Below are 27571 nucleotides of genomic sequence, written 5' to 3' on the forward strand. Positions count from 1 at the left end.
AGTTTAAAAGGGGAGGTAATTTCCTCCTGATAATTCTTGGAAAACTCAGGAAAATTTTTTTTGAATTTTCCAAATAGACCTGAAAAAATTGAATCAGTGCAATATTTATTATTTTTGCTCAAATAAAATCCATATTTTTGATTTCCTGCATGCCCATGGGCTTTTGGCAGGTTCGCAGATATGTTCCTGTCAGAGGAAGATGTTAATGAGACACAAACCCAATTTACAGGACGGATTTAACTGGAGGTGGATAAGTTCTGAAACTGAAATATGGCGACAGCTTTTATGAGAAGAAACACAACAAATGTATATTATGTTTAGAACAATTTTACTTGGTGAGTAAAAATGGCATATAATACAAGAAAAGGATGAATTTTCAGAAATGAAGAAAATTGTTAGGTTTGCGAAAACGTCCTTCACGGGAACTTATCTGAGTGAAGAGTTTGAGTAACAGGTTGCAAGTGTGCACCCCTCAATTCTGTCTCTTTGTGTGTACATAAATATAAACTTGTTCTTGGCCTTAGTTGCTATGTAAGCGGTAATTGAAGGATGAATAATAACTATCTTCTTGTTGGCATCAGGGGATGCGTTGAGAAGTAGTCACACACAGTGAAAGATCTTTGACTGACCGTGTGGAATATTTCTTTGACTTAGCTGAAGTACTAATTTAGGCGAATTCTAGTGCATACCACCACTGTTTATTTTTTATAGTACATTTTTGTGGAGTGGCTGAAATCAAATGTTCGTATAAAGATTTTTATCAAATCATAATTTAATACTAAAAACAGTCGTTTTTTACTGTTACTTTTGTTTATTGTTAAGGCGAATAGACATCGGAATAGAGCTCACAAATGAATATATCTATATATATATATATATATATATATATATATATATATATATATATATATCTACAGGGTTGGGAACCAAAATTTACAATATTTTATGACAAGACTTTAACGACAATATAGGACTAAATTTGTTTTGAGATAGTTACGACAATTTATTTGCCACACAAAAATGCACAAGAGAAAATGTTTTTACTTAATGTGGCTCCCTTCTTTCTCAATAACTACTATCACACGTCTCCTGAAACTTGCACGGGTCTTCTTCAAGTACTCGGCAGATAACTTATTCCATTCATGTGTAATAGTATATTTGAGAAAGTCGACATTGCTGTGCGATGTTCTACTCGTAACATGTTCCAAAACGCTCCAAATGGAATAATCCAGAGGGTTAAGGTCTGGGCTAGAAGGTGGCCATAAACATGACTCTCAAAAATTACTGAAATTTGATTTGCAGAAATCTTGTATTTTTCTCGCTGCATGAGTTGGAGCACCATCCTCTGTCCATACATAATTTTCATTCGCATAGTTTGTTTTGAGCCATGTCAATACCTGATATCTCAACGTTTTATAGTAAGTGTCAACATTGATTTTCTCATCAGGTTTGTAGAATTTTATGGATATCTTCTTTCCGTCAGAAGCTACAACACCAAAAGCCATAACCTGAGCAGGATGTTCTGTTCTGAATGTCCCTTTAACCTCAGCTGTTGATGCTGCGATGTATCTGTCATTTTTACCGTTAAGAACAGCATCGGAAAAGATCATTACAATGGAAGGATTTTTCTTTAGCCATGTAGTAATTTTCTTGCACCTTTCACGTCTTTTTTCTTTTAGAGCATTTGTCAACAATTTTTTCATCATTCTTGTCTTTGATCTTAAGTTCAAATCCTATTTTACTGCATTTCTAACGGTCTTGCTGTCCACCTTAAGTTCACTTGTCATTTTTCGCATGGATTTTGTTGTATCTTTTGGAATCATAGATTCGATTGTTCTGATAAATGTTTTAGTACGTTTTTTTGTTGCTTCCTTCACTTCCAGTCTTTCTAGTAATAGTTTTGCTCATAGTCATTTTCTTCTTTACATTGTAAACTTTTTTTTCGGACACTCCCATTATTCCTGATATCTCCTTCAGTGAGACGTGTGCATTCAGCAAATCACACACTCTTTGACATTTGGCCTCCTTATTGCTCATATGGGTAAACATTTCTGAAAAGATATGGATAATAATGGTAAATATTGTTATGACATAAACATATGTAAGTTTTTAGAACAAGTGGTGCAATTCTTAATGAGAAAAAACAACTTAAAGTTCACTGTAAATTTTGCTTCATCACCCTGTATATATATATATATATATATTACACAGGAATCACCACTTATCAAGGCCCAGAGGCCACTGAAGGATAAGGGTTAATGGGTATACATTAGTCAATGTCATTATAGTGTACCTATTTACTATGCCTCCCCACGGGGCAGAGTTAGACACCAGGGTCGTTTTTTAATGTGGAGAAAAGGTACAAAAATAAAAAATTGTCTCAGTCGTGAAGGACTGTTCCTCCACCGAAATGTCATTATAGTGTAGTAAACATAAGTAGTGGGCATTTTGTAAATTGGATTACTTAGGGGACGGTTCATCAAGAACTTGTTTACGTTGGACTTGAAGACAAATTGTAGTCAGCTGGAAAGCAGGCGACCGGAAGAGAGTTCCACAGGCGTGCATTTCTAAGAAAGAAGCTTTGTTTATGGAATCTGCATTTAGGTTTAGGCACAGATAAAGAGTATGGGAAATTATTGATAGTGGTTTTGGCTGGACGAGTGTTTTTTGTGAAAGTTTGGTGAGGGGGGACCATACGACTCTATAATAATATATACGAAATCTGGACAAATTAAAATATCATATTTAAGCGTATTTTACACCCAGGCAAAGCCCCCCCCCCGCGTTCGGATAGGTTAATTTCGGCCACCGATTCCGTAGTCATGTGGGTAGGACTGCCGACTGTCATCACGACGGTACTAGGTTCGATCCTCGGCTTGGGAGAGGTGTTAGTCTAGCGGCACTGATGAGTTGTGATACAACGAAACAGGTCTGTATGTCGATGACTAAAATATATTTTATAAAAGCTCCCCTCTTTGGTAGAGCACTCTTGTAAATTATCTTATTCGCTGCTTAATTTAGCTGAAATAATGCGAAGCTCGCGATTTGTTTACAAACAAACGTTTGAGCCCTCTACGAGTAGCGGACGAATGTTTATTTAAATAATCGTTCGGATAGGTTAATTTCGGCCACCGATTCCGTAGTCATGTGGGTAGGACTGCCGACTGTCATCACGACGGTACTAGGTTCGATCCTCGGCTTGGGAGAGGTGTTAGTCTAGCGGCACTGATGAGTTGTGATACAACGAAACAGGTCTGTATGTCGATGACTAAAATATATTTTATAAAAGCTCCCCTCTTTGGTAGAGCACTCTTGTAAATTATCTTACTCGCTGCTTAATTTAGCTGAAATAATGCGAAGCTCGCGATTTGTTTACAAACAAACGTTTGAGCCCTCTACGAGTAGCGGACGAATGTTTATTTAAATAATCGTTCGGATAGGTTAATTTCGGCCACCGATTCCGTAGTCATGTGGGTAGGACTGCCGACTGTCATCACGACGGTACTAGGTTCGATCCTCGGCTTGGGAGAGGTGTTAGTCTAGCGGCACTGATGAGTTGTGATACAACGAAACAGGTCTGTATGTCGATGACTAAAATATATTTTATAAAAGCTCCCCTCTTTGGTAGAGCACTCTTGTAAATTATCTTACTCGCTGCTTAATTTAGCTGAAATAATGCGAAGCTCGCGATTTGTTTACAAACAAACGTTTGAGCCCTCTACGAGTAGCGGACGAATGTTTATTTAAATAATCGTTCGGATAGGTTAATTTCGGCCACCGATTCCGTAGTCATGTGGGTAGGACTGCCGACTGTCATCACGACGGTACTAGGTTCGATCCTCGGCTTGGGAGAGGTGTTAGTCTAGCGGCACTGATGAGTTGTGATACAACGAAACAGGTCTGTATGTCGATGACTAAAATATATTTTATAAAAGCTCCCCTCTTTGGTAGAGCACTCTTGTAAATTATCTTACTCGCTGCTTAATTTAGCTGAAATAATGCGAAGCTCGCGATTTGTTTACAAACAAACGTTTGAGCCCTCTACGAGTAGCGGACGAATGTTTATTTAAATAATCGTTCGGATAGGTTAATTTCGGCCACCGATTCCGTAGTCATGTGGGTAGGACTGCCGACTGTCATCACGACGGTACTAGGTTCGATCCTCGGCTTGGGAGAGGTGTTAGTCTAGCGGCACTGATGAGTTGTGATACAACGAAACAGGTCTGTATGTCGATGACTAAAATATATTTTATGTATATATATATATATATATATATATATATATATATATATATATATATATATATAACTACTTCATTTACTCACATAAATTTAATATACGAAAGTATAGATTTATGCGTAAACTTTAAGTATTTACTTCAAAAGTGCTCAATACGTAGGTAGAGCTAGTTAGTAATTTATAAAATATATATGGCGACTAAGCTACACTGAATATTCTGCGTTTCATCCACTGTAGGATTCGTCAGGCTTATGCGTGAATTTTGTGGTTGCTTCTTGTTTTTATATATGTTGAGGATTACTAGTTAGCCAATCAGCTTTCTAGTATCCACCGCGCCCCCTCCTATCAGCTAATGGGCATGCATTTTATCGAACAAAGGATCTGTTTTAGAACTAGGTTAGAATATTCAGTGTAGCTCTGTTTTAGAACTAGGTTAGAATATTCAGTGTAGCTTAGTCGCCATATATATTTTATAAATTACTATATATATATATATATATATGACTACTTCATTTAATCACATAAATTAATATACGAAGATATAATTTCATGTATAAATTTTCAGTATTTACTTCAACAATGCTCGATACATAGGTCGAGCTAGGTAGCGAATGAAACGCGGAATATTCTGTGTAGCTTAATTGCCATATATATTTTCAGAACTTACTACTATATATATATATATATATATATATATATCACTACCTAGCTCGACCTATGTATCGAGCACTGTTGAAGTAAATACTGAAAATTTACGCATAAAATTATATTTTTGTATATTAAATTATGTGATTAAATGAAGTAGTCATATATCTCTATCTATCTATATATCTATCTATCTATATATATATATATATCTATATATATAGCGGGGGGAAGGCGCCTGGCTTTGCCCGGGCTTAAAATACGCTTAAATATGATATTTTAATTTGTCCAGATTTCGTATATATAGTCGTGATTTCAAAAGTTAAAAAAAATGTATTTGGATGCCATCAGCTAGAATCAAAACCAAAGCATTCAAAGCTGGTGACGTTACCACTGTACCAACAGTACACGCACGTAAACTGATTAAAAATTAAAAATAAACTAAGATGAACGTGCAAAATGTGTAACGATTTTTTACAATTTTGACTCAATTTTGATCACTTATTTTAACTGGTTAAAGTACCATAAAAGAAGGGTTCATAATAAAATCTAATCATTTGAGGCCTCTAGTGCTGCTCTTCGACTTTTAGTTTTGGAGGAGATAGAGGTTGAAAATACGAACACAGACAAACATATAGCTTTTTACATATTAGGTATATACATTTCTTCTTTATAACCGAACCGAGAAAATATATAGTACCTGCAATATCCTAAAAAAATGGGAGATAACCTCTAGTGGCACTGAAATTCTGGCCCCTAATGACATCCGGGTTTTAGCTCTCTATATCAGTGATTCCCAATCTTTTGTACATGGCGGCACATTATTGAGCTCTTTAAATTTTCGCAGTAGACCTATCACAAAAGTGAATATTTTTTTACTCATAAAGCCTTTTTTCGATTAAATAAAAAATAAAGACGATCATATAAGGAAAATATTCAGTATGCCCTTTTCTCTTCCCTGCCACCTCTCTCACACAGAAGAGACGTTGCAAGCCTATCTTTGTTTTATCGTTATTTCCATGGCAGGTGCTCGTCTTAACTCCAATCTCTGGTCCCCCCTCGCCAATCTTTTACGAAAAACACGCGTCTAGCTGAATCCACTGTAAAAAACTTTCCCCACTCTTTATCTATGCCTAAATCAAAACGTTGATTCCATGAACAAAGCTTCTTTCTTAGAACTGCACGCCTGTGGAACTCTGTTCCGTCTGCCTGCTTTCCTCCTGACTACAACTTGGATGTGTTCAAGTCCAATGTAAATAAATTCCTGATGTACCACCCCCTAAAGTAGACACTTTATTAAATATCCACACTAAGGTACTGTACTTGCAATAACCCTTATCCCTGCATGGCTTCCGGGCCTTGATAAGTGGTGACCACGTTGTAAAAAAGAAAAAAAAAAAACCTGGTATAGAATAATAATGGTGAATGTCAGTGGGACAGTTGTGCCTGGTGCTTCTTTACTACTGCTGCCATATGTGGGCGAATGTGAGAGAGACACAGTCTTTACTCTTCTTCAATGTTTTTAAGTCTTTTAATTTTCTTTTTATTTTTAATGTTGTTTAGGTCAGAAAATTCCAGTTCACATAGGTACAAAATTAAGAATTGCACCGACACTTTGATGGCTTTTTTAATTAGATGCTTTTCCACAATAGAAATCCAAAAGGCGTCAAATGGCAGGTGTGCGTACTTCAATTTGAGTCCACAATTACTGGAAAAGCTTGCTAATTCTTCCTCTCCACGTAACTCACAATCGGAAAGATTGATAATCGATAAATCTAGGAAAGGATTGCGAATCCAATCAAATTCTTCAATACTGATTGAGGGAAAATTCTTCGATTTTATTTTCTAAGCATGTCAAATGCTCACTAATAATGGGAATCATCTCGGAAACGCTGTTTTTGTCAACTGATACAAACATATCCAAATCGTCAACCTTCATTCTATTTTGCCATATTGCAATTTCCTTCTTAAGAAACACTCCTCTATCTGAAAACACTATCACTAATTCCCCCCACTCTTTATCTGTGTCTAAACCTAAATGTAGATTCCATGAACAAGGCTTCTTTCTTAGAACTGCACGCCTGTGGAGCTGTCTTCCGTTTTCCTGCTTTCTAGCTGACTATAATATGGTTGTCTTTAGATAGGTATCTTCCTTTATTCATAACGCATCAAACGATGATCTATGCATCCTGAAACACAAACAGAACAAATACAGTGTTAGAAGTGCAGCACTACTAGACATATCTAGTGCGTATCTATCTATCTCCCTTCCCCCCACATGTTTCTGGGGTAACCACAAAACTTAATTGAATAAATATAACAAAAGTCTCCAACTGAACACCAACCAAGTCTGTGGTTAACGCACAACATCGGACTAGAGTCGTCATTGGGGTAGACTACCCTCACACTCACAGCATTATTCTGGCTGGTCCGAGTCTAACCATATCACGATCACTTGTCACAACACGGCTTTCGCCATGTGGAATGTTCCATTTCACTGCGTCCTGCCACGTTATGTGGTAGTAGACGTGCCAGGGCACGAGGCAGCTTCTTCTCAGGCATGGGAGGCGTTCCAGGGGGAGTAAGAAACGGAGCTGGTTCCACGCCAGCACAGGGTAGAGGGATGCTGTCAACTCAGACGGGTTGTGGGATGCTGGCTGCGTCTGTGATGGCTGTTGCATGGGTTCCATGGGTGTTGGGGGTGGAGGCTCCGAAGATGGGCCTGTGGTGTCAGGGTGCTGATCGGAAGGTGATGGAGATGTGATGACAATTGGCCGAGGTTCAAAAGACTTGGTGGGCAGGCCCTGACCTTGGGCAAGGGCATTATGGGTCTGTACCCGTAGAAGTGTCTGCCTCTGCAGAAATGGTATGAATTTTCGTAGATGCTGTCTATTGCGTAGGGTCACGCGACCGGATCCATCCACCCGGACCACATACTGGTGGAACTGCCGTACTTCCACAACAACTCCTGTTCACTCCCAGCACTTTAGGTGGTTGCCTACAAGATTCTGTAGGTACACATGGTCCCCAACACGTAGAGGTGGTAGGAGTCTGGTGTGAGCATCCCACTTTTCATGTTCTCTGGAGTGCCTGCGAGCTAGGGCCCTTTCATGGAATGTCATGGTTTCTTGCCATGTGTTGTGTGGACAATACCTCCCAAGTGGGATTGGGATAGCGTCTCTGATTGGTCAGCCAAAGAGTACCAGTGCAGGTGAGGCTTTGGTCTCAGGGTCGATGGAATTCCTGTATGTAATCATGGCTCTCTGGAATCTGTCAGTGTCCAGAGAACCACCAGACCCAGTGTTGTTCATTAACATGCGCTTGACGGTTTTCACTGCAATTTCCGCCCTATTGTTTGCATGGGAGTTGGCAACACTGGAAACCCTGTGGTTCACCCCCCCATGCAGCTAAGAAAGCCCGTGTCTCGCCAGCCGTAAATTGGGGGCCCCCATCAGATGTGATTTCTTCTGGGATACCAAAAGTGACAAATATTTCCCGCAGACGTTTGATGAGCCCCGCTGCTCCGGATTGTGACTTATAAGCAATCGGCCAGTTGGAATATCTGTCCATCACGACCACCTAGTCCATGTTGAGATAGTGGAAGTAGTCGCAGGCGATGCGCTGGAAGGGATAATCTGGGGGAATTATATCAGCAGGCGGCTGCAGAGGCTTGGATTTAGCTACCAAATTACAATGACCACATCTGTCGCGAACCAGTCCAATGTCTGTGGATATACTGGGCCAAAATACAGAGTCAGCAGCATGGGCCGTTATGGCACCTATTCCTTGATGGGCAGCATGAAGGGCATTCAGGATGTTCTGACGCAGTGATGCAGGTATGACAATCCGCTCTCCCATCAATATGACACCATCAACACTGTATAGGCTGTCACTGTATCTAAAATATGGGCGCAGTTCCAGGGTCAAATCCCGGGAATTGTCTGGGAAGCCTTCCTGAATTGCGTTCATGAGCTGTTGTAACGTAGAATCAGAGGGTGTGGCTTCACGAACCGTATCCCATGTAACTACATCAGTGACTGAGTTCAGAGCAGCACAAGCGCTGAATGACATGCTCGCCTCATCAGCCAGTTCCTCAATGTCAGCCGGGAGACAATCTGGGGTGACCTCTGTTGGCTCACTTGGTAGTTGCAGCTGTTTTTCTGCTGAAGTCGGGTAACAGGATGCTGCATCGGCTCCCTTGTTCTTATGACCTGGGATGTGAATGAGTGTGAACCGGTATGGTAGGGTCTTCTCCTTTAGGTTTAGCAAGCGGCGGTTTGCAATGTCGGTGAGAGGTTGGTCGTTTAAGACTCTTATCAATGGTTTGTGGTCTGTCGTCACAATAAGGTCCTCACACCCAAGGATGTAGTAACGAGTCTGATGCAATGCGTACACAACTGCGAGTGCTTCCTCTTCGATTGGAGTATACCTACTCTCTGCCGGGGACGTGAAGCGAGTACCGATGAGGCACAGCTTCCATCCATGCGGGCAGCAAGTAGGCAGCTTGACCAGGCACTCACAAGAAGCCAATACCATTCACAGACCAGTCCATAGAGAGGCAGGTTGGATGGGTAAGATCGAAAAGGCATACTCCATCCTTCATTTCATTGATAATGGCTTCCTTAGACTGTTTGAATGCCGAGTCAATCTCGTCAGTCCAGATAAATCTGTTGGAGAGCTTGAGTAGGTGACGAAAGGGTTTCATCTGGCTGGCCATGGAAAAGGCATATGCTCCCTGATTCACCAAGCCAAACCATGCCCTGGCGCTTGAGATGTCCGTTGGCGTAGGGAAACTCCGGACAGAATCTATGAACTTGGAGGATGAGCAGATGTTGGTGGGTGTAATCGTGAGCCCACCCCACTCTACTGTCTCCTGAGCGAACTGAAGCTTCTTGGGGTTCAAGGTGACCCCGTTGCGGTACAGAAGGTCACACCATCTACACAGTTGGAAGAAGGACTCTCTTATGGAGATCGCCCATTTTAGCGTGTCATCCACAATCTTCACCTTGTCTGGGAAGTCAGCAATGATGGCATCGAATCGCTGATTGTATCCATCACCACTAGCTAAGAATCCTTGAGGGGCGACTCTGTATCTGTAACGTCCCCAAGGTGTTATGAAAGTGGTCAGATGACGATCATCTGGGTGGATTGACACAGAGTGGTATCCATTCCATGCGTCTGTCACAGTTTTTAAGGTATGTTGTGGGACCTGCTCAGCAAGATGGAACGGGCTCTGAACATGGTGTGTTTGCCTAACGGAATGTCGATTTAAGTGCTGCAGGTCCACTGTGCATTAAGGGGACCCATCTGCCTTGGCTGCCACCACCATTCGTGAGCACCATGTCACAGGAGTGTTTGGGCCAACATTCTCAAGCACACCCAGGCGCACATCTCTTTCCAAATCATGAAGCACCTGTTCTTGCCAATGAAGAGGCACAATCGCAGGCTTGTGCACAGCATGGGAGCGGGCCTCTGGGTCAACATAGAGTCGCAATGGCTCCTCCGGCATCATACGCATAGGACGATGTTCACAAGTGTTGAATGTGGATGAACCGTAGTAGTCCAGCACTCATTGTTTGAGGGCTGGCACACTCTCAGGTCTGTCATCTAGCCCTGGAGGAAGGTCGGTAGGCAACAGTGGGGGCTCTTCCGGCCGCATTGGGCATGAACATGTGGGTTCATCATCTACTCCAGCCACGGCGGCGTATGGCTGCCAGGTTGGGATTGAAGGAAAATTAGCCGGAAGAGTACCCAAGGCCGCAAGAGCTTCCCTGCACATAAAAGCCCTGTCAATTTTGCTTGAGAGGTATGTGAGCTGCTTGGTGCATCTGTCCGATCCTGACATGTCAGTGGTAGAGATTTTGACCACTATACCACCCAGGACACCTAAATCTTCTCTTATAGCCCCTCTCATGGTGAGCCGCACGGGTATGATATCGGAGTCTGAAAAGCCCATATCATATGCATGTTGAATGGGCATAATGCAGCTTTGACAACCTGAGTCTGCGATCATGAAGATGGATGTAGGGAGGAGTCTCTCACCGTTAGTGATGGGGTGGCCTAGAATGGCATGGTCGTTAGGGCATGGGGTTAATGTGACAGTCATCATAGGGTGGGGCTCTGAAGCACGTGCCACCCACTCACCATCAAATATGTGATGTACAAGGGGAGGATTGCATCCATTAAAAGTTGTGGATGTGCGACAGTCCTCGGTCCTGCACAACTGATCGAAAACAGACTTGGTATATATGTCCTCCGGGTCATCTGACAGATGATGTACCCCAGATGTCCTGCCTGGAGGGGGCTTGGATGAGTCGTTGGTGGGCTGCTGGCCACGACAAAAATGTGAGGACTTATCACGATGTCCCCACGCACCACATGAGGTGCACTTGCTACAAGCGGAACTGTAGTGCCCCCTGACAGAACATTTGGTGCAGGTGAATGTCCAGGCTGGGCATAGCTGTGACCTAGTGTCTCTATCATTTTTTGCTCCATGCGCTGGTCCACGACATGCCCAGCAAGGTGGTCTGCTAGGGGATTTCTTGAGTGTGGGCTTGGTGGAGTGCCCTATAGCCCCAGCCTAGGTGCCAACCGCTGACTGAGTGGCCTTTCCCTGCTCCTTCTGAGCAATAAAGTTGACAGTCTCATCAAGTGTTCGGTCTGTCTTGCTATCACCGAGAAGGTCCTCCATGATGTTCGGGTCTGCGATTCCACGAATCAGATTGTCCTTGATTATCTCATCGCTATAGTCGAATGTGTGATCACAACCAGCAACCTTGCACCTTGCTGTATACTGGCACAAGACTGCCTGACCACGGAGGCTGGCCAAGTGTGTCCTTATGCCAGTGCCTGAGGGCTGAATCATATTGCTCAACTTGATCCTGTGTACCAGGATGCTATCCTCTTTTACTGCCAGGCGTTTGATGGCTACATCGTCATGGATGTCATGTATTATAAATGTGCAACAGTTGAATATGGGGAGCGTGGTGTGTGTGATGGCCAAGCCCAGTTTATACATGTTCCACTGGCGTGTGAATGAGGACCATTGGTCGGGGTTGCAACCCAGACCAATCCTAGGTGGGTTCAGTTTCAGTTTCTGCTGTAATGCTGGCGTTGGTGCATGGGCGACTGCGTGTGCATTGTCTGCATGGATTTTCAAAGCAGTGGTGAGTGCAGCGGCGAACTCCTCCGATAAGTCTTGGGATTCCCAAAGGCAGTCCTGAACTGGACAAATGAGCTTCACCATAGTCAACCGTTGATGGATGCACGGGTCATATATGTTAACACCAGTCGAAACATCACTCCTTCTCCTGACGGCAGCAACGATGATGCATAGATCATAGATAGGTATCTTCCTTTATTCATAACACATCAAAGGATGATCTATGCATCCTGAAACACAAACAGAACAAATACAGTGTTAGAAGTGCAGCACTACTAGACATATCTAGTGCGTATCTATCTAGTCTTCAAGTCTAATGTAAACAAGTTCTTGATGAGCCGTTCCCCTTAACTTAACAAATTTACTGAATTTCCATGACTGACAATTACTATATTGTCCAATTGACTATTGTACACTCTTTAACCTTTATCCTCGAGTGGCCCCTGGACCTTGATAAGTGGTTATGCCTATGTAAAAAACAACAACAAAAAACTAATTTATTTGTCGCCGTAAGAAAGTTTTCATTTCTGCCTTGCATATTGCTGTTCAGGCTATTGAGATGTCCAAATATTTCACTGAAGTACTCTATTTTGGACATCCACAATTCATTTTTCAAGTATTTACAAAGTCTATCAAGTTTTTCATTATATAAAAAAAAAAAAATAAATAAAAAAAATAAGTAAATGAATATAAAAAATAAAATAAATAAATAAATTTTAAAAAAGTGTTATTCCTGGAGCTCATTTATGTCAGATAACACCCTTCCTTTCGACAACCATTTTATATCTGTGTGCAATAGTAAACAAGCAAGTTGAGAATTCATATCCTTGCACAGCGACTCAAACATTCTGGACTTCATCGGTTGAGTTTTTATGAAATTTAATATTTCAATCACTTGATTCAACACTTCCTTTAGTTCATTTTGTGTTATCTTTGAAACTAAACTTCTCAGTGCAAAAAAAAAAAAAAAAAATGAGTTTGCATGATGGTAAGATTCTATTTTTCTACCAAAAATGCAAAACCTTTAACAGAACCAACCATCGATAGTGCTCCCTCGGTACATATTCCCACTCATAAATCCAATAAGAAGCCATATTTTCCAGGCATATTGTGATTGTATAAAAAATATCTTGACCTTTTGTAGTTGTGGCTAACTGTTTGTTGCATATAAATTGATTAATTATAGCATCTTCATCAATGACAGGTAGAAATGAAATTAACTGTGTATGATTAATGATGTCAATGGATTCATCGATTTGGAGAGCAAACAGACTATTTTGAAATTTGGATATTTCTTCTCAATATTATCAGACAAGTCAAGAATCTTTCTTAGAATGGTATTGTTTGAAAGAGGGATATCGCTAATTTCTTGTTCGGCCTTATCGTCAAGCATAATTTTCACCATCTTTTTGCATGCTGAAAAGATCACTGATTCTGCAAGAACATGAGACTTCGATTTAAGAGCAATAATTTCTGCAACCTCATATGAAGCTAATTGAGTTTTTTCAGACACGATTATTGTTTTCTTTAATAGTTGATTTTGCATTGCATTTCATTCTAACAACCGTTGGAAATAATCAATATTTGAAGCTTGAAGGCTAGGATGATTAGTAGTAAGGTATCCTTTTATCTTACTTGGAACCATTACTGCATTTGGCCGCACACAACACACAATCTGTGTATCTCCAGTCCAGTGAAATACAATCGGTAAACTTTTTTTTTTGTTAAATGAAGTAGAAGAATTATTGTTGTCACACACATACATACACACACACACACACTACTAGAAAAAAATACCCGCGCTTTGCGCAGGACTTTGCTGTATGCTCGGGTACCCGCTTTGCGGGTACCTGAGTGTATAGCAATTCTCGACCTTAACATTTGCCCTTGACCTTGAAAAATAGTGTGTATCATCCAATGTCACCATCATCATGTCAGGTGCGGTCGTAATCGGTCCAGTGGTGTAGGCTGTATTACTTTATATATATAGATGTGTGTGCATATATGTGTATGTGTTCATTATATATATATATATATATATATATATATATATATATATATATATATATATATATATATATAAGACACTGATAGAATTCATAATGAAAAATCCTGATAGATATTACTTGAAGTAATACTTTCAAGGAGATCCTAGCCAAAAAGGAAAAGCTCAATATTTAAGAATAGAGCAATATATAAGTTTCATGGTTAAATTTTAAATTCTGAAAAAAAAAAAAAACATATAGAGACATATATTCGATTTAAGAACTTATTGTTTGACAAAAGGAATATATAGAAGGGGTTATTTTAATTTCCTTAATCCATGGATTTTCAACAATAGCTCATGTCCATTCGCAGCTGAACATTTCCTCTGATGATATGTGTACCGTTTGGTGGGGTCAACGGCAAGATATTAAGCTGTGCCTTTTTAGTAGGCTTATCTGAGGAGATCAGTAAACTGTTGCGGGCATCGTCAGGAATTGATGAATTGACAACAGACGAGTTATTGGCCTGAGCTCGAAACATCCGTAAGGAACAGAAACCAATTGTAGCATTCAAACTGCATGGAGGCAATGTGGATTCTCTCCCAGGTAGTAATAAGTGCACGAGCCCGGTGTGCTATAAATGTAGGGAGGTCAATCATTTTGCTAAGGAGTGCCGGAGTGATAGGAGGGTGTATATCCACGAGCACAGAGAACAGTACAATACTACAATACTGCAATAAGTTTGGGCACATATCTCGCAACTGTTCGGGAAATGAAGTTGGGGGCAAGGTACTATCGCCACCCTTGCCCCCTGCCAACCAATAAACACAGGATTGCCAGTCATTGGCGTTAAAATTGACGCTGTGCAGTGTTTGGCACTTATAGACACGAGGTGTTCCTGGTCTATAGTTAGTGCACATTACTGTCAGATGTGGCAGAAGTAACCAGTCGGCGTTAGGACCATCAATGACTTATCCTGAGCATGTTGTGGTGTAGAGACAGTTACGATCTGTACTGAGAAGGGTAACAGCCAAAGTTGACGTTCTGGTGATGCAAGAAAAACCCCTTGGCTACGATATGTTGATTAGAATTGATGCAATACAAGCACTAGGAGGCGTCATAATCACAGCAGCTGGAGATGTAATGCTTGGAGAAGAGAAAGAAGTCGGTGCAGCCATGTCTATTGAAGAAAAGGACTTCTGCGCTACATTTGATGACAACGAAAAGGCATGAACTGCAAAGTGGAAATGGACCATGAGTCAGGCACCAGATCGGCTGTGCAACACCATTTCAGAGTATGCAGTTTCTATCAAGAATAGGGCCGCATATGAAGAAGAACTTCAGACGTGGATTGATAACAGTTGGTTAATACCGTACCCACAGGAACGTCTGGGACCACCCAAAGGATTAATTCCGCTTATGGCTGTTGAACAACCTACTAAAGACAAACTTCGGCCCGTAATGGATTACCGAGAATTGAATCAACATGTTGATGCTGTCACTGGAAACGCAGATGTGTGCGCTGCTAAACTAAGAGAGTGGCGTCAGAAAGGGAGTAATGTAGCACTGCTGGATTTGAAGAGAGCCTACCTGCAGATACGTGTCCATGAGTCATTATGGCCATTTCAGACAGTGATAATCAAGGGAAAATGATATTGTTTAACACGTTTAGCTTTTGGTCTAAACGTAGCACCCTTAATAATGACAACTATTATTAAAACTTTTGATGCAAAAGCTGCTTCAGCTTACATTGACGGCATCTACGTTAATGAGGATATAATGTCTGCAGATGCGGTTCGAATAAAACTGGAATCGTTTGGGTTAATAAGTAAAACCCTAATTGCCTAAAGGATGGGGTGCCCGGTGTTAGGCCTAGAGGTCTGGGAGGAGGGCAATACTTTGCGATGGAAGCAAGGGAGTTACCCAGTGTATTGACAAGGCACATTGTGTTTTCTATTTATGATAAATTAGTAGGACATCTACCCGTCTGTGGATGGCTCCAATCGGCAACAGAAGTATTAAAAAGACGAGTAACTGCAGTAACCAAAGGATGGGACGACATGGTGGATGATGATTCTCTCCAGCAAATGATGGCTGACATGTTGTCCAGAGTACATAGGAACGACCCTGTCCAGGGTGAGTGGCAAGTATCTGGAAACGAACTGAATGCATAGGTTGACGCAAGTTCACTGGCTACAGGTGTCATGTTGGAACAATTAGGTGCCGTTGTGGAAGATGCATGCTGGCTTTGTTCGAAAAATGATGCTCAGCATATAAATTTGGCAGAACTTGATGCCACGTTAAAAGGCTTTAATCTTGCACTGCTATGGCAGGCTAAGGTTGTGTATCTCCATACTGACTCATTGTGTCTTTACCACTGGTTGACCGACACCTTAACTGGAAAGGCTTGAGTTAAGACTAGAGCTGCATGTGAGATGTTGGTACGAAGGGGACTGGTGATAATAAAGCATCTAGTTGACAAATACAGCTTGCAGGTGGACATTACCTTAGTTTTGTCGTGCAGAATTTGGCTGATAGCTTGACTAGAGTACTAAAGAGGTGGATTGATGCAATGAGGCAGGGATCTGATCCTCCACAACAGACATGCACGACCATAACAGATCAATTAACACCTGACCAGATCCGTATTATACATCAGCAGAGTGGACATCCCGGAATTCGGAGGGCAACATATTTTGTCCTGCAACTACAAGGGCATCAATCAAGGCAGCCATACGCTCATGTGAAGAGTGTCAGCATATTGATCTGGCACCGTTCCGATGGCAAAAATGGGAAGCTTGAAGTAGAGGACAACTGGTATCAGGTAGGGATAGATGTAATGCATTATGAGGGCAAGCATTTTTTTGACTTTGACAGATTGTGGCTCGACACATTTCACGTTATGGAGCCTATTGACATGACAGGATGCATCTAGCATTATACGACAGTTGACAGCCGTCTTTCTTGAACGTGGTGGTCTGCTTGAAATTCTGACTGATAATGCCACTATATTTTGATGTCAAGAATTCACGCACGAATGGGGGATTAGAATGTGTTACTGATGTGCATATTTTCCCGAAGATAACAGTATAGCGGAGTGGTGTCACGCACCATCAAAAGAATTGTGGCCAGGACACAGTGCTCTATTCCAGAAGCTGTGTACTGGTATACTGTGACACCCAATGACGATGCAACAACAGCAACTGCACCAGCCAATGGAATTTACCGCTACGAACAGCATGTAAAAGGAATAGATGTCACACAATCAGTGGTTAGCGTTGTCAATACACCATATCAAGTGGGAGACCGTATTTGGGTAAAACCCCCAAATGCTGGGTGTACTGCAAAATTTTGCAGAGGAAAAATAGATAAAATCATAAGTCCTCAGACTATGTTGATTGATGGTGTACCACATCACGTAAAAGATATCCGCCCCCGTTATACCTCTTCTGATTCTGAGGACGATGAGGGGGATCACATACAGTTCAGGGATGATCCTAATCGCCTACTTCCCCTTCAGGTGAGCATAGAAACACTACCTACAGAACCAGATGAGGGAATGATGGGATATACTGGTGGCAATAGTGATGAGAAAGATGGGCACGAGGAAGTAATGTATCCAGTTCCTCATCGAAGTACCCGAGAAAGACGAATACTGCTCACCTTCCGTGATTGTGAAACACCACCTATAGCACCATTAGAGGGGATGATGGAACATACTGAGGAAGATGGAACCGAGGAGGTGATGCCTCTGATTCTTCAAAGAAGTACCTGACAAAGACGGATGCTTCCCCCCCTGCCTGATTGTGAAACACCACCTATGGAACTACAAGAGGGGATAATGGAACAGACTGGTAGCAATAATGGTGGTAATGAGGAAGATGGCAACAAGGAAGTGCTGCTCCTGATTCTTCAAAGAAGTACTCGACAAAGACGACTGCCCCCTTCCCCGCCCTGTTCGTGATCATGAGATCAGGGGAGAGTGTAGGAAAACGCGTGACTTACCTAACTAGTATGTGTGCATAATTCAACGGAATGAAATGAAGGAAGAAAAAAGAAACAAAAATGGCTGCCTTATCTCTTTATATGCCTGCAATGTTACCACCTGATATGCCGATGAGATGCTCCTGGTTGCAAATAAAAGGGAGTTAATTTTTCAGAGAGGAGGTTTATTTTGAGGTTGGAAGTTGGAAGTTTGGACAACAGTGTCGAACTTAACCAAGAAATGGGTGATATGAAGGGCAGAATGAATAACACGTGGGTTATTTAATTATAATATATATGCGGATATTATCTCTAATTACGAACACTCATAATGGTTAACCATATAAAAAAATTAAACTCCCTATATAACGGATCTATTTTACTACCCAATCACACACAACATTTCATAACTCTTTCTGACCACAAACTTACGGAACTCCAAAAAGAATGGTTAAATGTCAGACCCAATTGCCATCTCACACAACAATTTAACCATAGAAACAAAAAAGCTCAAATAGAATTACTCCATGAATGCATTACTAAACTAGAAACAGGAAACAAAATCACTACACACTGGCTAAAATTGATAAAAAAAAATATAATTCTATATTAACACACAATCTAAAAATGGTGCCAACGAACTTTATAAACATCCTGATATAGCTATTAAAAAAGTGGACAAAACAAATATCTCTGTTGTCCTTGAATTCGATTATAATGCAAAATTTTAAGACATCCTCAACGACCACACGAAACTTAAAAAATACTAGCAACGCAGATTTACAAACTATTTGCTGCAAATAATGCACAAATTGATAATTACCAACTCTCCCAAATTGTTGGAGACTATAAACTGGATTACCTATATGGTACTGTCAAGATACACAAACCTGTCATATCCCAGATTCCTACGGCCCTGTCGGTGGGGCATTAGAATACACCGACTGCCCCCCTGCAGAGGGTAAAAGTCCCTCAATGGGGGTCCTGGATATGACCTTAAACTATATCCAGTGGTGAGGCCCCAGCTTGTGGGCTTTGGGGAGTGTGGAGCCACCCTTTAATTACCATTGCTCCCAGGTCCACTCTGACCCGGAGTGTTAGTACCTGTTAGGGTTCCAACTATGGGTTAAATAGAAACCGACTTGAAAACAACAAATATATTCTATTAAAAAATTTTTCTTCAAAATCTTTGAATTCGGCATTAAATAACCCGAAAAGGGTTGATATGCCGTAAAACAAAAACAACCAACCAACCAGATTCCTACCTTAAAACAAACTGTAAACGAACTAATTAGCCTGTATATACTCAATAAATATAGTGTTAAGTCCACACACGAACTAATGCAAATACTAAAAACCAAGCAATTAGATAACAAAATTATTGCATCTCTTGCTGTAGAAAGTTTATTTACTAATGTACCTGTGGCCGAAACAATTGATATAATTATTAATAACAGTTACAATACCCCGCCTCTCTCTTCACTTCAAATTAATAAAATAATACTAAAAAGTGATTAATATGTACTACGCAAGAACCCTTTTATGACCCCCCAAAATATGATATATACACTTAAATCGACGGTATTGCAATGGGATCTACATGACAGATCTAGAGAACAAAATATTTAAAAATAATATAAAGCCCCTGTATATGTACGCTATGTTGACGACATCCTTATTTTAACGAGCAGATATACAAAGTACAAGATTAAAAAAAACAACTCAATTCTTAAGTTCACATTAGAATTGATTAATCATAGAAAAATCCCATGCCTTGACGTTCTTATCAACACTTACAACAATACCTTTAACACTCCTGTATACAAAATCCTACCAGCATAAATTCATGTCCCTTGAACGTTAAGAGTAAATAACCACATACTTACCATTACTTACCTAATAAAAAACAGGTACACATTAATAATCACTTTCCCAACTACATCGTTGATGAACAAATAAAACTAATACTACAAACTCTACAAAACCCTAACCATAATATTAGCCAATATCATAATGCAAATTCTTTTAATATATACTAGCAATAGTACCCAGCGTTGGTGGTTTAGTAAGGAACTCCGAAAAAAAGTGGTACTAGTGGGGGGGATCAAAACAACAGTAGGCAGCCCGGGTGGAGAGAGGTGTTAAACAAAAAGGCAGGCTCGAACTCATAACGCAAGGAGAAAAAGAAGGTTAAAAAACGTAACGTCTTAACCGATGCGCCCAAGTCGCGAGCATTAGAATTAAGGCGAGTCAATCCATAGAGACGATGACTTGCAAAAATGTTGACGAAAAAAGCAACCCCTCCTTGTAGAAAACTGCCCAATTGATGAGGAAGGAATTAATTTTTGGCTAATTTTTTGATATTTGTTGTCCGAGACGTCGAGCTTCAAAATGATATTGATCTCATCAGGATCCGTCACATGTGTAGAAAGTTTTGGGCAGACATACAGACATACATACACATAAACAGACGTTTGAGATTTATATAATAGAAGGAGATTTACCAGAACAAAATGCATGCAAATTTTAGAATTGAAAAAAAGTCAATTAAAAGCATCGTTCATAGATACTTAAATCCAGTTGATAACAATAGTAGGGTTAAACTTATTAGTTATTATAAGAAGTTAAAAACTCAAAAACTAGTAGTTATAAACAAACCCTCTCAAGCTATAAAAACATTAGGGGAAACCAATGTTGTATATAAGTTCAAATGCCATCTTGGAGAATGTAACTCCAATATTAATAATAATCCCCACCCATTGCCCCATCACAACCCTGCAAAAGAGTAATGCCAAATAGCCGAGAAGGATCAAGGAGGATGGAAAGACCAACGAGAGAGCGCTGACCAGACCTCTGCTGGTCAAGTGCGAAGAGAACTAAGACCTTTGGGATGCTTATTACCACTCAAATTTCAGCGGAGACCAATGACTGTTACCAGCAGGAAATCAATGGTAAGCGGCTGTTGCGATAAAGCAAATTCATTTGCAAATGTTATCGAAAGATGGAGAGTACTGGAAATCTGGGAAGACTTGTTGTCACTCAGCTTCTAGAGAACACCACAGGTTGTTTTCAAGGAGAGATCTTTGATGACCTGTGTGAAAGCTCCTTGTGAGCCAATAATAATAAAAGTAATACATACATTGGATATACAACAACAACAGTGTTTCACCGCCTGACTATGCATTTAACCGACATTAGTTCCATCTATCAACATTTACAAAAAAAAAAAAGCATAACTGCCCTCACTCCAATCTTAGCTAAATCTTTGTAGACAACACTAAATTTTCAGCATGAAATTAATCCCGAATAGTTAAAAAATACTCGAGGCAAATTACATTAGAACGCAGTATCATACTATTAATATCATCACATTTGAGACGAGTAGCAACATATTAAAATGCCTGGCAGAGAGTGGAATTGCCGTGCTTTGTTAATACTGGCTCATAGATCTTTGATTTTAGAGCTCAGGTTTTTAATTAGTTTTAGCCTACAATTTATTGAGAATTTTATTTTTCTCCTCTTCCAGTTTTTATTTACGTTAACTTCCACCTCACTAATTCTATAAATTCCACATGAAGATGATTCTTCAATCGAATCGAAAACTCTCGGGATTCTTATAGGACTTTTATTAATATACTAGCAGGCCGCCCGGCATTGCCCGGTCGTAAAATACGTTCAAATATGATATTTTGATTAATTCAGATTTCGTATTTATTATTATACTAGCAGTTAAGCCCAGCTTTGCTCGGGCCTTATGTGCTGTTCATAACTTATGTGCATAGGTATATATATATATATATATATATATATATATATATATATATATATATATATATATATATTTATATATTTATATATATATTAAAAAAGTTTGTCTCATGTCCAGGTAACCTACATCTAAAATGTCAAGTGTTTAGACCCAAAATTGGCGGAGAGTTTGATAGAGTCTGAAAAGGTCCAGTCTGATAACTTTAACCTCTTGACAGCCAAAATTTCGCCTAAAAGCTGATTTAAAAGATTGCTGCATTTCTGAATAGACTTTATGTAAAATTTATTGGCTGAATAGTTTTCTAGAGACGACAAGGTAAAATCTTTAAAACTTTGACCCATTGGCAGCCAATTTTTTCGGTCAAAAACCGATTAAAAAGCTTGCCCTATGTCTCATTACACTTTATGTAAAATTTCAAATGTTTAGAATAAAATTGGCTGAGTAATTTAGTAGAGACTACAGCGATACATTTTTTTTAACTTTGACCCCAATTTTGACTCTATAGATTTATTGTTTTGGGCTGAAATCAAATTAAAAAGTTTGATCCATATCCATGTAACCTACATCTAAAATTTCAAGCGCTTAGACCCAAAATTAGCGCAGGAGTTTTCAAAGGTCAAATTGTTGATCTTTGATCCCTTGACAACTGAATTTCTGGCCGAAAACCGATTAAAAAGATTTTCCCAAATCTCAATATCCCTTATGTCAAATATCGAGTCTGTAGACTGAAAATTGACAGATTAGTTTGGTAGAGAAATGTAGACATACAGACACACACAGACACGTTCACTTTTATAGACAAACTAGCATGGGTGCCCGGTGTTGGCCGGGTGTTTTGGGGTGTACGCTGAGCAAAAAAAAAAAAAAAAGGTCAATTTGTTAACTTTGACCCCTATTATGACCCCTTAAAATTTATTGTTTAGGGCTCAAATAAAGTTATTAAGTTAGATTCACGTCCAAGGAATCTATATCTAAAATTTCACGTGTTTAGACCCAAAATTGTAGGAGGAGTTTGGTAGAGTTCTCAAAGGTCAAATCGTTGAACTTTGATCCCTTAATCGCCAAATTTCTGTCCGAAAACCAATCACATCGATTTTCCCAAATCCCAGTACCCTGTATATCAAATGTCGAATCTGTAGGCTTAAAATTGACAGAGTTATTGCGTAGGGAAATGTACACACACACACACACACTTTCACTTTTATATATATATATATATATATATATATATATAGAGAGAGAGAGAGAGAGAGAGAGATTATATAGCAACATGAGATTGTCATGTTTTTGGATTTTAGGGCTCAGATATTTAATTTAATCGATTTAGTTCTTAATCGACTTTTATTTATTTTTAACCTGTCACCACTGCCTACATATTATTGAGGATTTTATTTTTCTACTTTTTTACCTTTCACTTTTTTTAATTTTTTACCCCAGTTCAGTTTCACCTTACCGATTCCATTAATTGCACCTGAAGATGATTCGTGGTCGAATCGAAGGCGCTCGTAATTCTTATGATACTTTAAATAATATCTACGATTTTAATATAAAAAGACTATACAAAAAAATGGAAAATATAAAGAAAGAATAATAAAGCAAAATACCTCAGTTGTATTCACTAAGGTATATTTGACTGAAAAAAAAATGCCGCTTAAATATACCAATTTCAAATAAAATGTTATAAGGAGCTATAATATTTTATGTACGGATTTTCAGTGTTTACTTCAACACTACTCAATACGTTAATAGAGTAAGGAAGTTCTGAAAACATAGGGCAATTACTTTATCACGGAAACCAAACAACGTGCAGCTGTTGTATGATGTGGTTTTGTACATTGATATACCGGAAAACGCTGGGTCATCTAATTGAAAATGGGCGACTGTCAGGTTATGAAATACGAAATATTCAGAGAGAATGTATCGTTAACAAAAAAGGACTGCTATTGAAATCGATTACGTATTTTAGAATAATAAACTATTATGTTAAAAAAATTATATTAACTTTGGAATTTTAGAAACAAACAAAGAAAATTTAGTTATCAACATAATGGCCTGAAATAAAGGATGACCTCGTTATGTGACCTCAACTAAGAAAGAAAGTATTTTCATAGATTGGAGAACAAACACGTTAGAAATTAGTTTTCAGTCGTGGGAGCATTCGGCTGGGAAGTTAGAGGCACGTAGTCACCAAAGAGAAACGGCGTGCACCCTGAGAGCATAAATCATAAATAAATAAAGGTAAGATATAAAATATAAATTGGTCGTAATGAGCGTTTTCTCTTATAGGAAGATGTATTCGTTTGCAGCATGGCAACCAATCAGGGGAGGGAGGAAACGAAACAGTGCCTTACCTCAACACATTGCAACGAGAATATATATATATATATATATATATATATATATACGTTTTGTTATAAGAACTGTCTCGTATTAAATGTACTGTAGTTTATGTGTAAACACCGACATCCACGCATTGCACATACACGAGTTCACTAGAAGATCACAGATACATTGTTATATATATATATGGACCGATTGTTTATATGCCCGGTAGTGTTCTTAGATAGGGTTTGTATCAGAATGTCTTCGATAAGAATCCATAATCGAAATAATCCGGTGAAAGAAGGAACATACGATTTTGACCAAAGTTAACACCTTACACAGCCTAACATCACAAGCGCATTTGAGAAGTTTTATTACAACAGAAGCCGAAAGGCCCGACATATAAAATCAACAGTAGGTTTTTGATATGACAGGAGTGTGTTTGAAATGAATGTTTCTGTTTAGAGCACAATTGAAGCATGATACTTGACTTTGTCATTTTAAACTTAAATTCAAGGCATTATATATATATATATATATATATATATATATATATATATATTTTGTGTACAGAAAGTTGTTAGTTGAGACATATCATTGGTACCGTCGGTTTCAAGCCCGATAATAAGCCCTTTTTAAGGTATCCTTATCAAGCTCTCTTCAGCCAATATATAGTATAATGGCTGAAGAGAGCTTGATAAGGATACCTTAAAAGGGCCTTATTATCGGGCTTGAAACCGACGGTACCAATGATCTGTCTCAACTAACAACTTTCTCTACACAAAATATAAATACGCTCTTACAATTTGGATTTTCCTTTTAATTGAGCACTCTGCTGGAATTCTTTTTCAAAAAAAAACTAATCATATATATTATATATATATAATTTTATAAAATCTACAGTAAGTTATCTACAGTGCAATGTAGACTACAATGTATTGTAGACTGTCACTTCGAGGAGACATGTTAATCTTCCTCCCGGTGCAACGCGATGGGTCTCCAACTAGGGCAGGCAATTAATCGATTGAATTGAAAAAAATGCGCGGTTTAAGCGATTTTGATGACAATAAAATATGGGAATGTGAAATATTCCTTAATCATCATTCAATCTCGCGCAACGTTGGGTATCTCTTCTAGCACACACACACACACACACACACACACACACACACACACACACACACACACACGCACGCACGCACACACACATCTATATATACACTCGTTATATAGAGGATACACATAATTACTTGAGCATGCAGACGACTCGGTCCGTTATAGATACGATTATAAAACATGTTTTCGATCCTCATTAAATATAACCATACACAGCAATATACAAATATATTTTTCTTGTATCTTTCCGTGCAGGTGTGAGAGGTTCTAATCTTTTCCGATAGACAAGTGGTAAACATGTCAGACCTGTCAATATTAAGATGGCGGATCGAGCAGCAGTCCGAGATGATTATGAACATGAAAACGAACTTGGACGAAAGCACGGCAAAGCTGAAGATGCACGAAAAAATCATCAAAGACACGCGCAACATGAAAGATATCGTTAGCAGAAATCTCAAAGAAGAGGAGCAAAGGATTCGAACGTTGGAACGAGACTTGGGGAGAGTCTCCGTCAACTACAATCAGCTGACGAAGACTAAGGAAAAGGCAGAGGCGGCTCAAGTAGAGATGAAGCAATACATTGCAAATCTCGAGAAGGAAGGCATGAATTCAGTTTCTAAACTAGCCGACGAAAAATTACATGAAGTGCGAGAGAAAAACAAACTCATTAGCGCAGCCCGGATATCACTTGGTAAATTAGACTCACTATGCAAGTAAGTATAAAACACAATGTACATTTATTTTTTTAAAGCATACTTCCGCCGACCTGCTAACAATGAAATAGAGGGTTATTATGATAATTCTATTTTTTTTTTTTTACTAGGAAGTCACTGGTTATGGGATGTTCTAAAGCACAAACACACACAGAAAGATATATAGACAGAGATATATAGATATACTACCGGGATCTTTGCACCGGAGTTGCCCAGTGGAAGTATGACACAAAGCCAGAACAGATTCGGTAAAGCCCCTTCCCATCCTGAAAACAAATTAACCTACCCTGTTAGCCCTGAAAAGTAACGAACACTGGCCGCCGTGGTCAAAATGAAATAATCTGGCTTCCACTGTTGAGCATTGTCTGGCAGAGGCAGCTAGCAGAAACCCTGTCCGCCACTGTCATTACTGGGGTTACTGACGATTAGTGTTGATTTGGGGCGAGTACCGGCGGGTACTGGTGAGCACTGGTTACGTTTGCAAGTGGCAATCACTGGCGGCCATGATCAGTTTTGACCCCCATTATACTTCGAACTGAAATCAGCTGCCTTCAATTTTCGGGCATTGTTGGATACTGGCATCCACCGGAAGCCTGTGGCGGACACTGATGGTTACTAGCGGTTAGCGTAGTTTTGAGGCTGTTACTAGCATTTACTTACGTTTATTGGTGGACACTGACTGCCTTTTTAACCGCATTAGTCTGCTCCCGGCATTCACTGTCGACCATGACCAGTATCGGCCTCAATTGGACTACTCCAAAATTAAATTGTTTGTCTTCACTGGTGAGCATTGGTGGTCATTCATGTTTTTAGGCGATTACTTGCATTTGGACATTGTTGGTTACTATAGATCATGATCACTGTCAAGCCCCATTGGGCTACTCTGAAATGAAATAGTCTGTCTTCAATATTTGTTCACTGTCATCCATTGCGTGATACTGCAATTCATTGGCGGACTCTGTTGGTAACGCCGTTGTGACGATAATTGACAATAATTTTCAGGTCATTACTGTCATTTCATGACAGGGACAGGCCCTAGCGGGAGCTAGCTAACAAATCGCCTGTCTTCAAGAGTTGGGCACTGTCATCGAGTGGCGGACACAGCATGGCTGATGGTCATTTTTCTTTTAAGTTGGCTATTGTCACTTGATAGTACTGGCGTGCGTTGTCGAACGCTGTCGTTTTGAGTCGATGATTGCTGATTTTAGGCGGTAACTACTGTTTTGATGTGATTACTTGTAGGTATTGACGTTTACCTGCAGTTACTGGCGGGCACTGATGGACACTCGCTGCCTTCACAATTGTTATTCACTTGCCGTAACTGTCGCTCAAAGGTAGACATGACGAATATGGTGTCTAGTTCCAAGGCTGAGCAAAGCAAGGAACACTTTGTACTGATGCAGAATACGGACCGTGCTATTTATCAGCTGTGATGGTCAATTATAATGGTATCATGTATTGTTTGGTAATAGTATATGGTATTGTTTCTGTATGAAAATGATATATTAAAATCCATAATAGTTAACAAAATTTGTTGTTATTGTTTTAGTACGATCTGTATTCTGCATTTGTGAAGTGACGAACGACTATGCCTTTGACAAAAAGAAAAGAAAAGAAAAACAAAATTAAAATAAA

At 39.7% G+C, this 27571-nt stretch overlaps 1 protein-coding gene across 1 annotated transcript in view; it reads left to right on the plus strand.

Moving 5' to 3' along the window:
• Positions 1-27571, plus strand: part of LOC145291454 (uncharacterized) — a 76991-nt gene that overhangs the window by 2813 nt on the left and 46607 nt on the right. The window contains exon 2 of the mRNA XM_080137313.1: positions 25479-25936. Within this exon, the coding sequence (XP_079993439.1) occupies positions 25521-25936 (416 nt within the window). The 5' untranslated portion in view covers positions 25479-25520. The remainder of the gene's footprint in view (positions 1-25478; positions 25937-27571) is intronic.

The sequence above is a fragment of the Euprymna scolopes genome, chromosome 12, assembly GCF_053919585.1.
Source record: "Euprymna scolopes isolate OS-2025 chromosome 12, ASM5391958v1, whole genome shotgun sequence".
NCBI lineage: Eukaryota > Metazoa > Mollusca > Cephalopoda > Sepiida > Sepiolidae > Euprymna > Euprymna scolopes.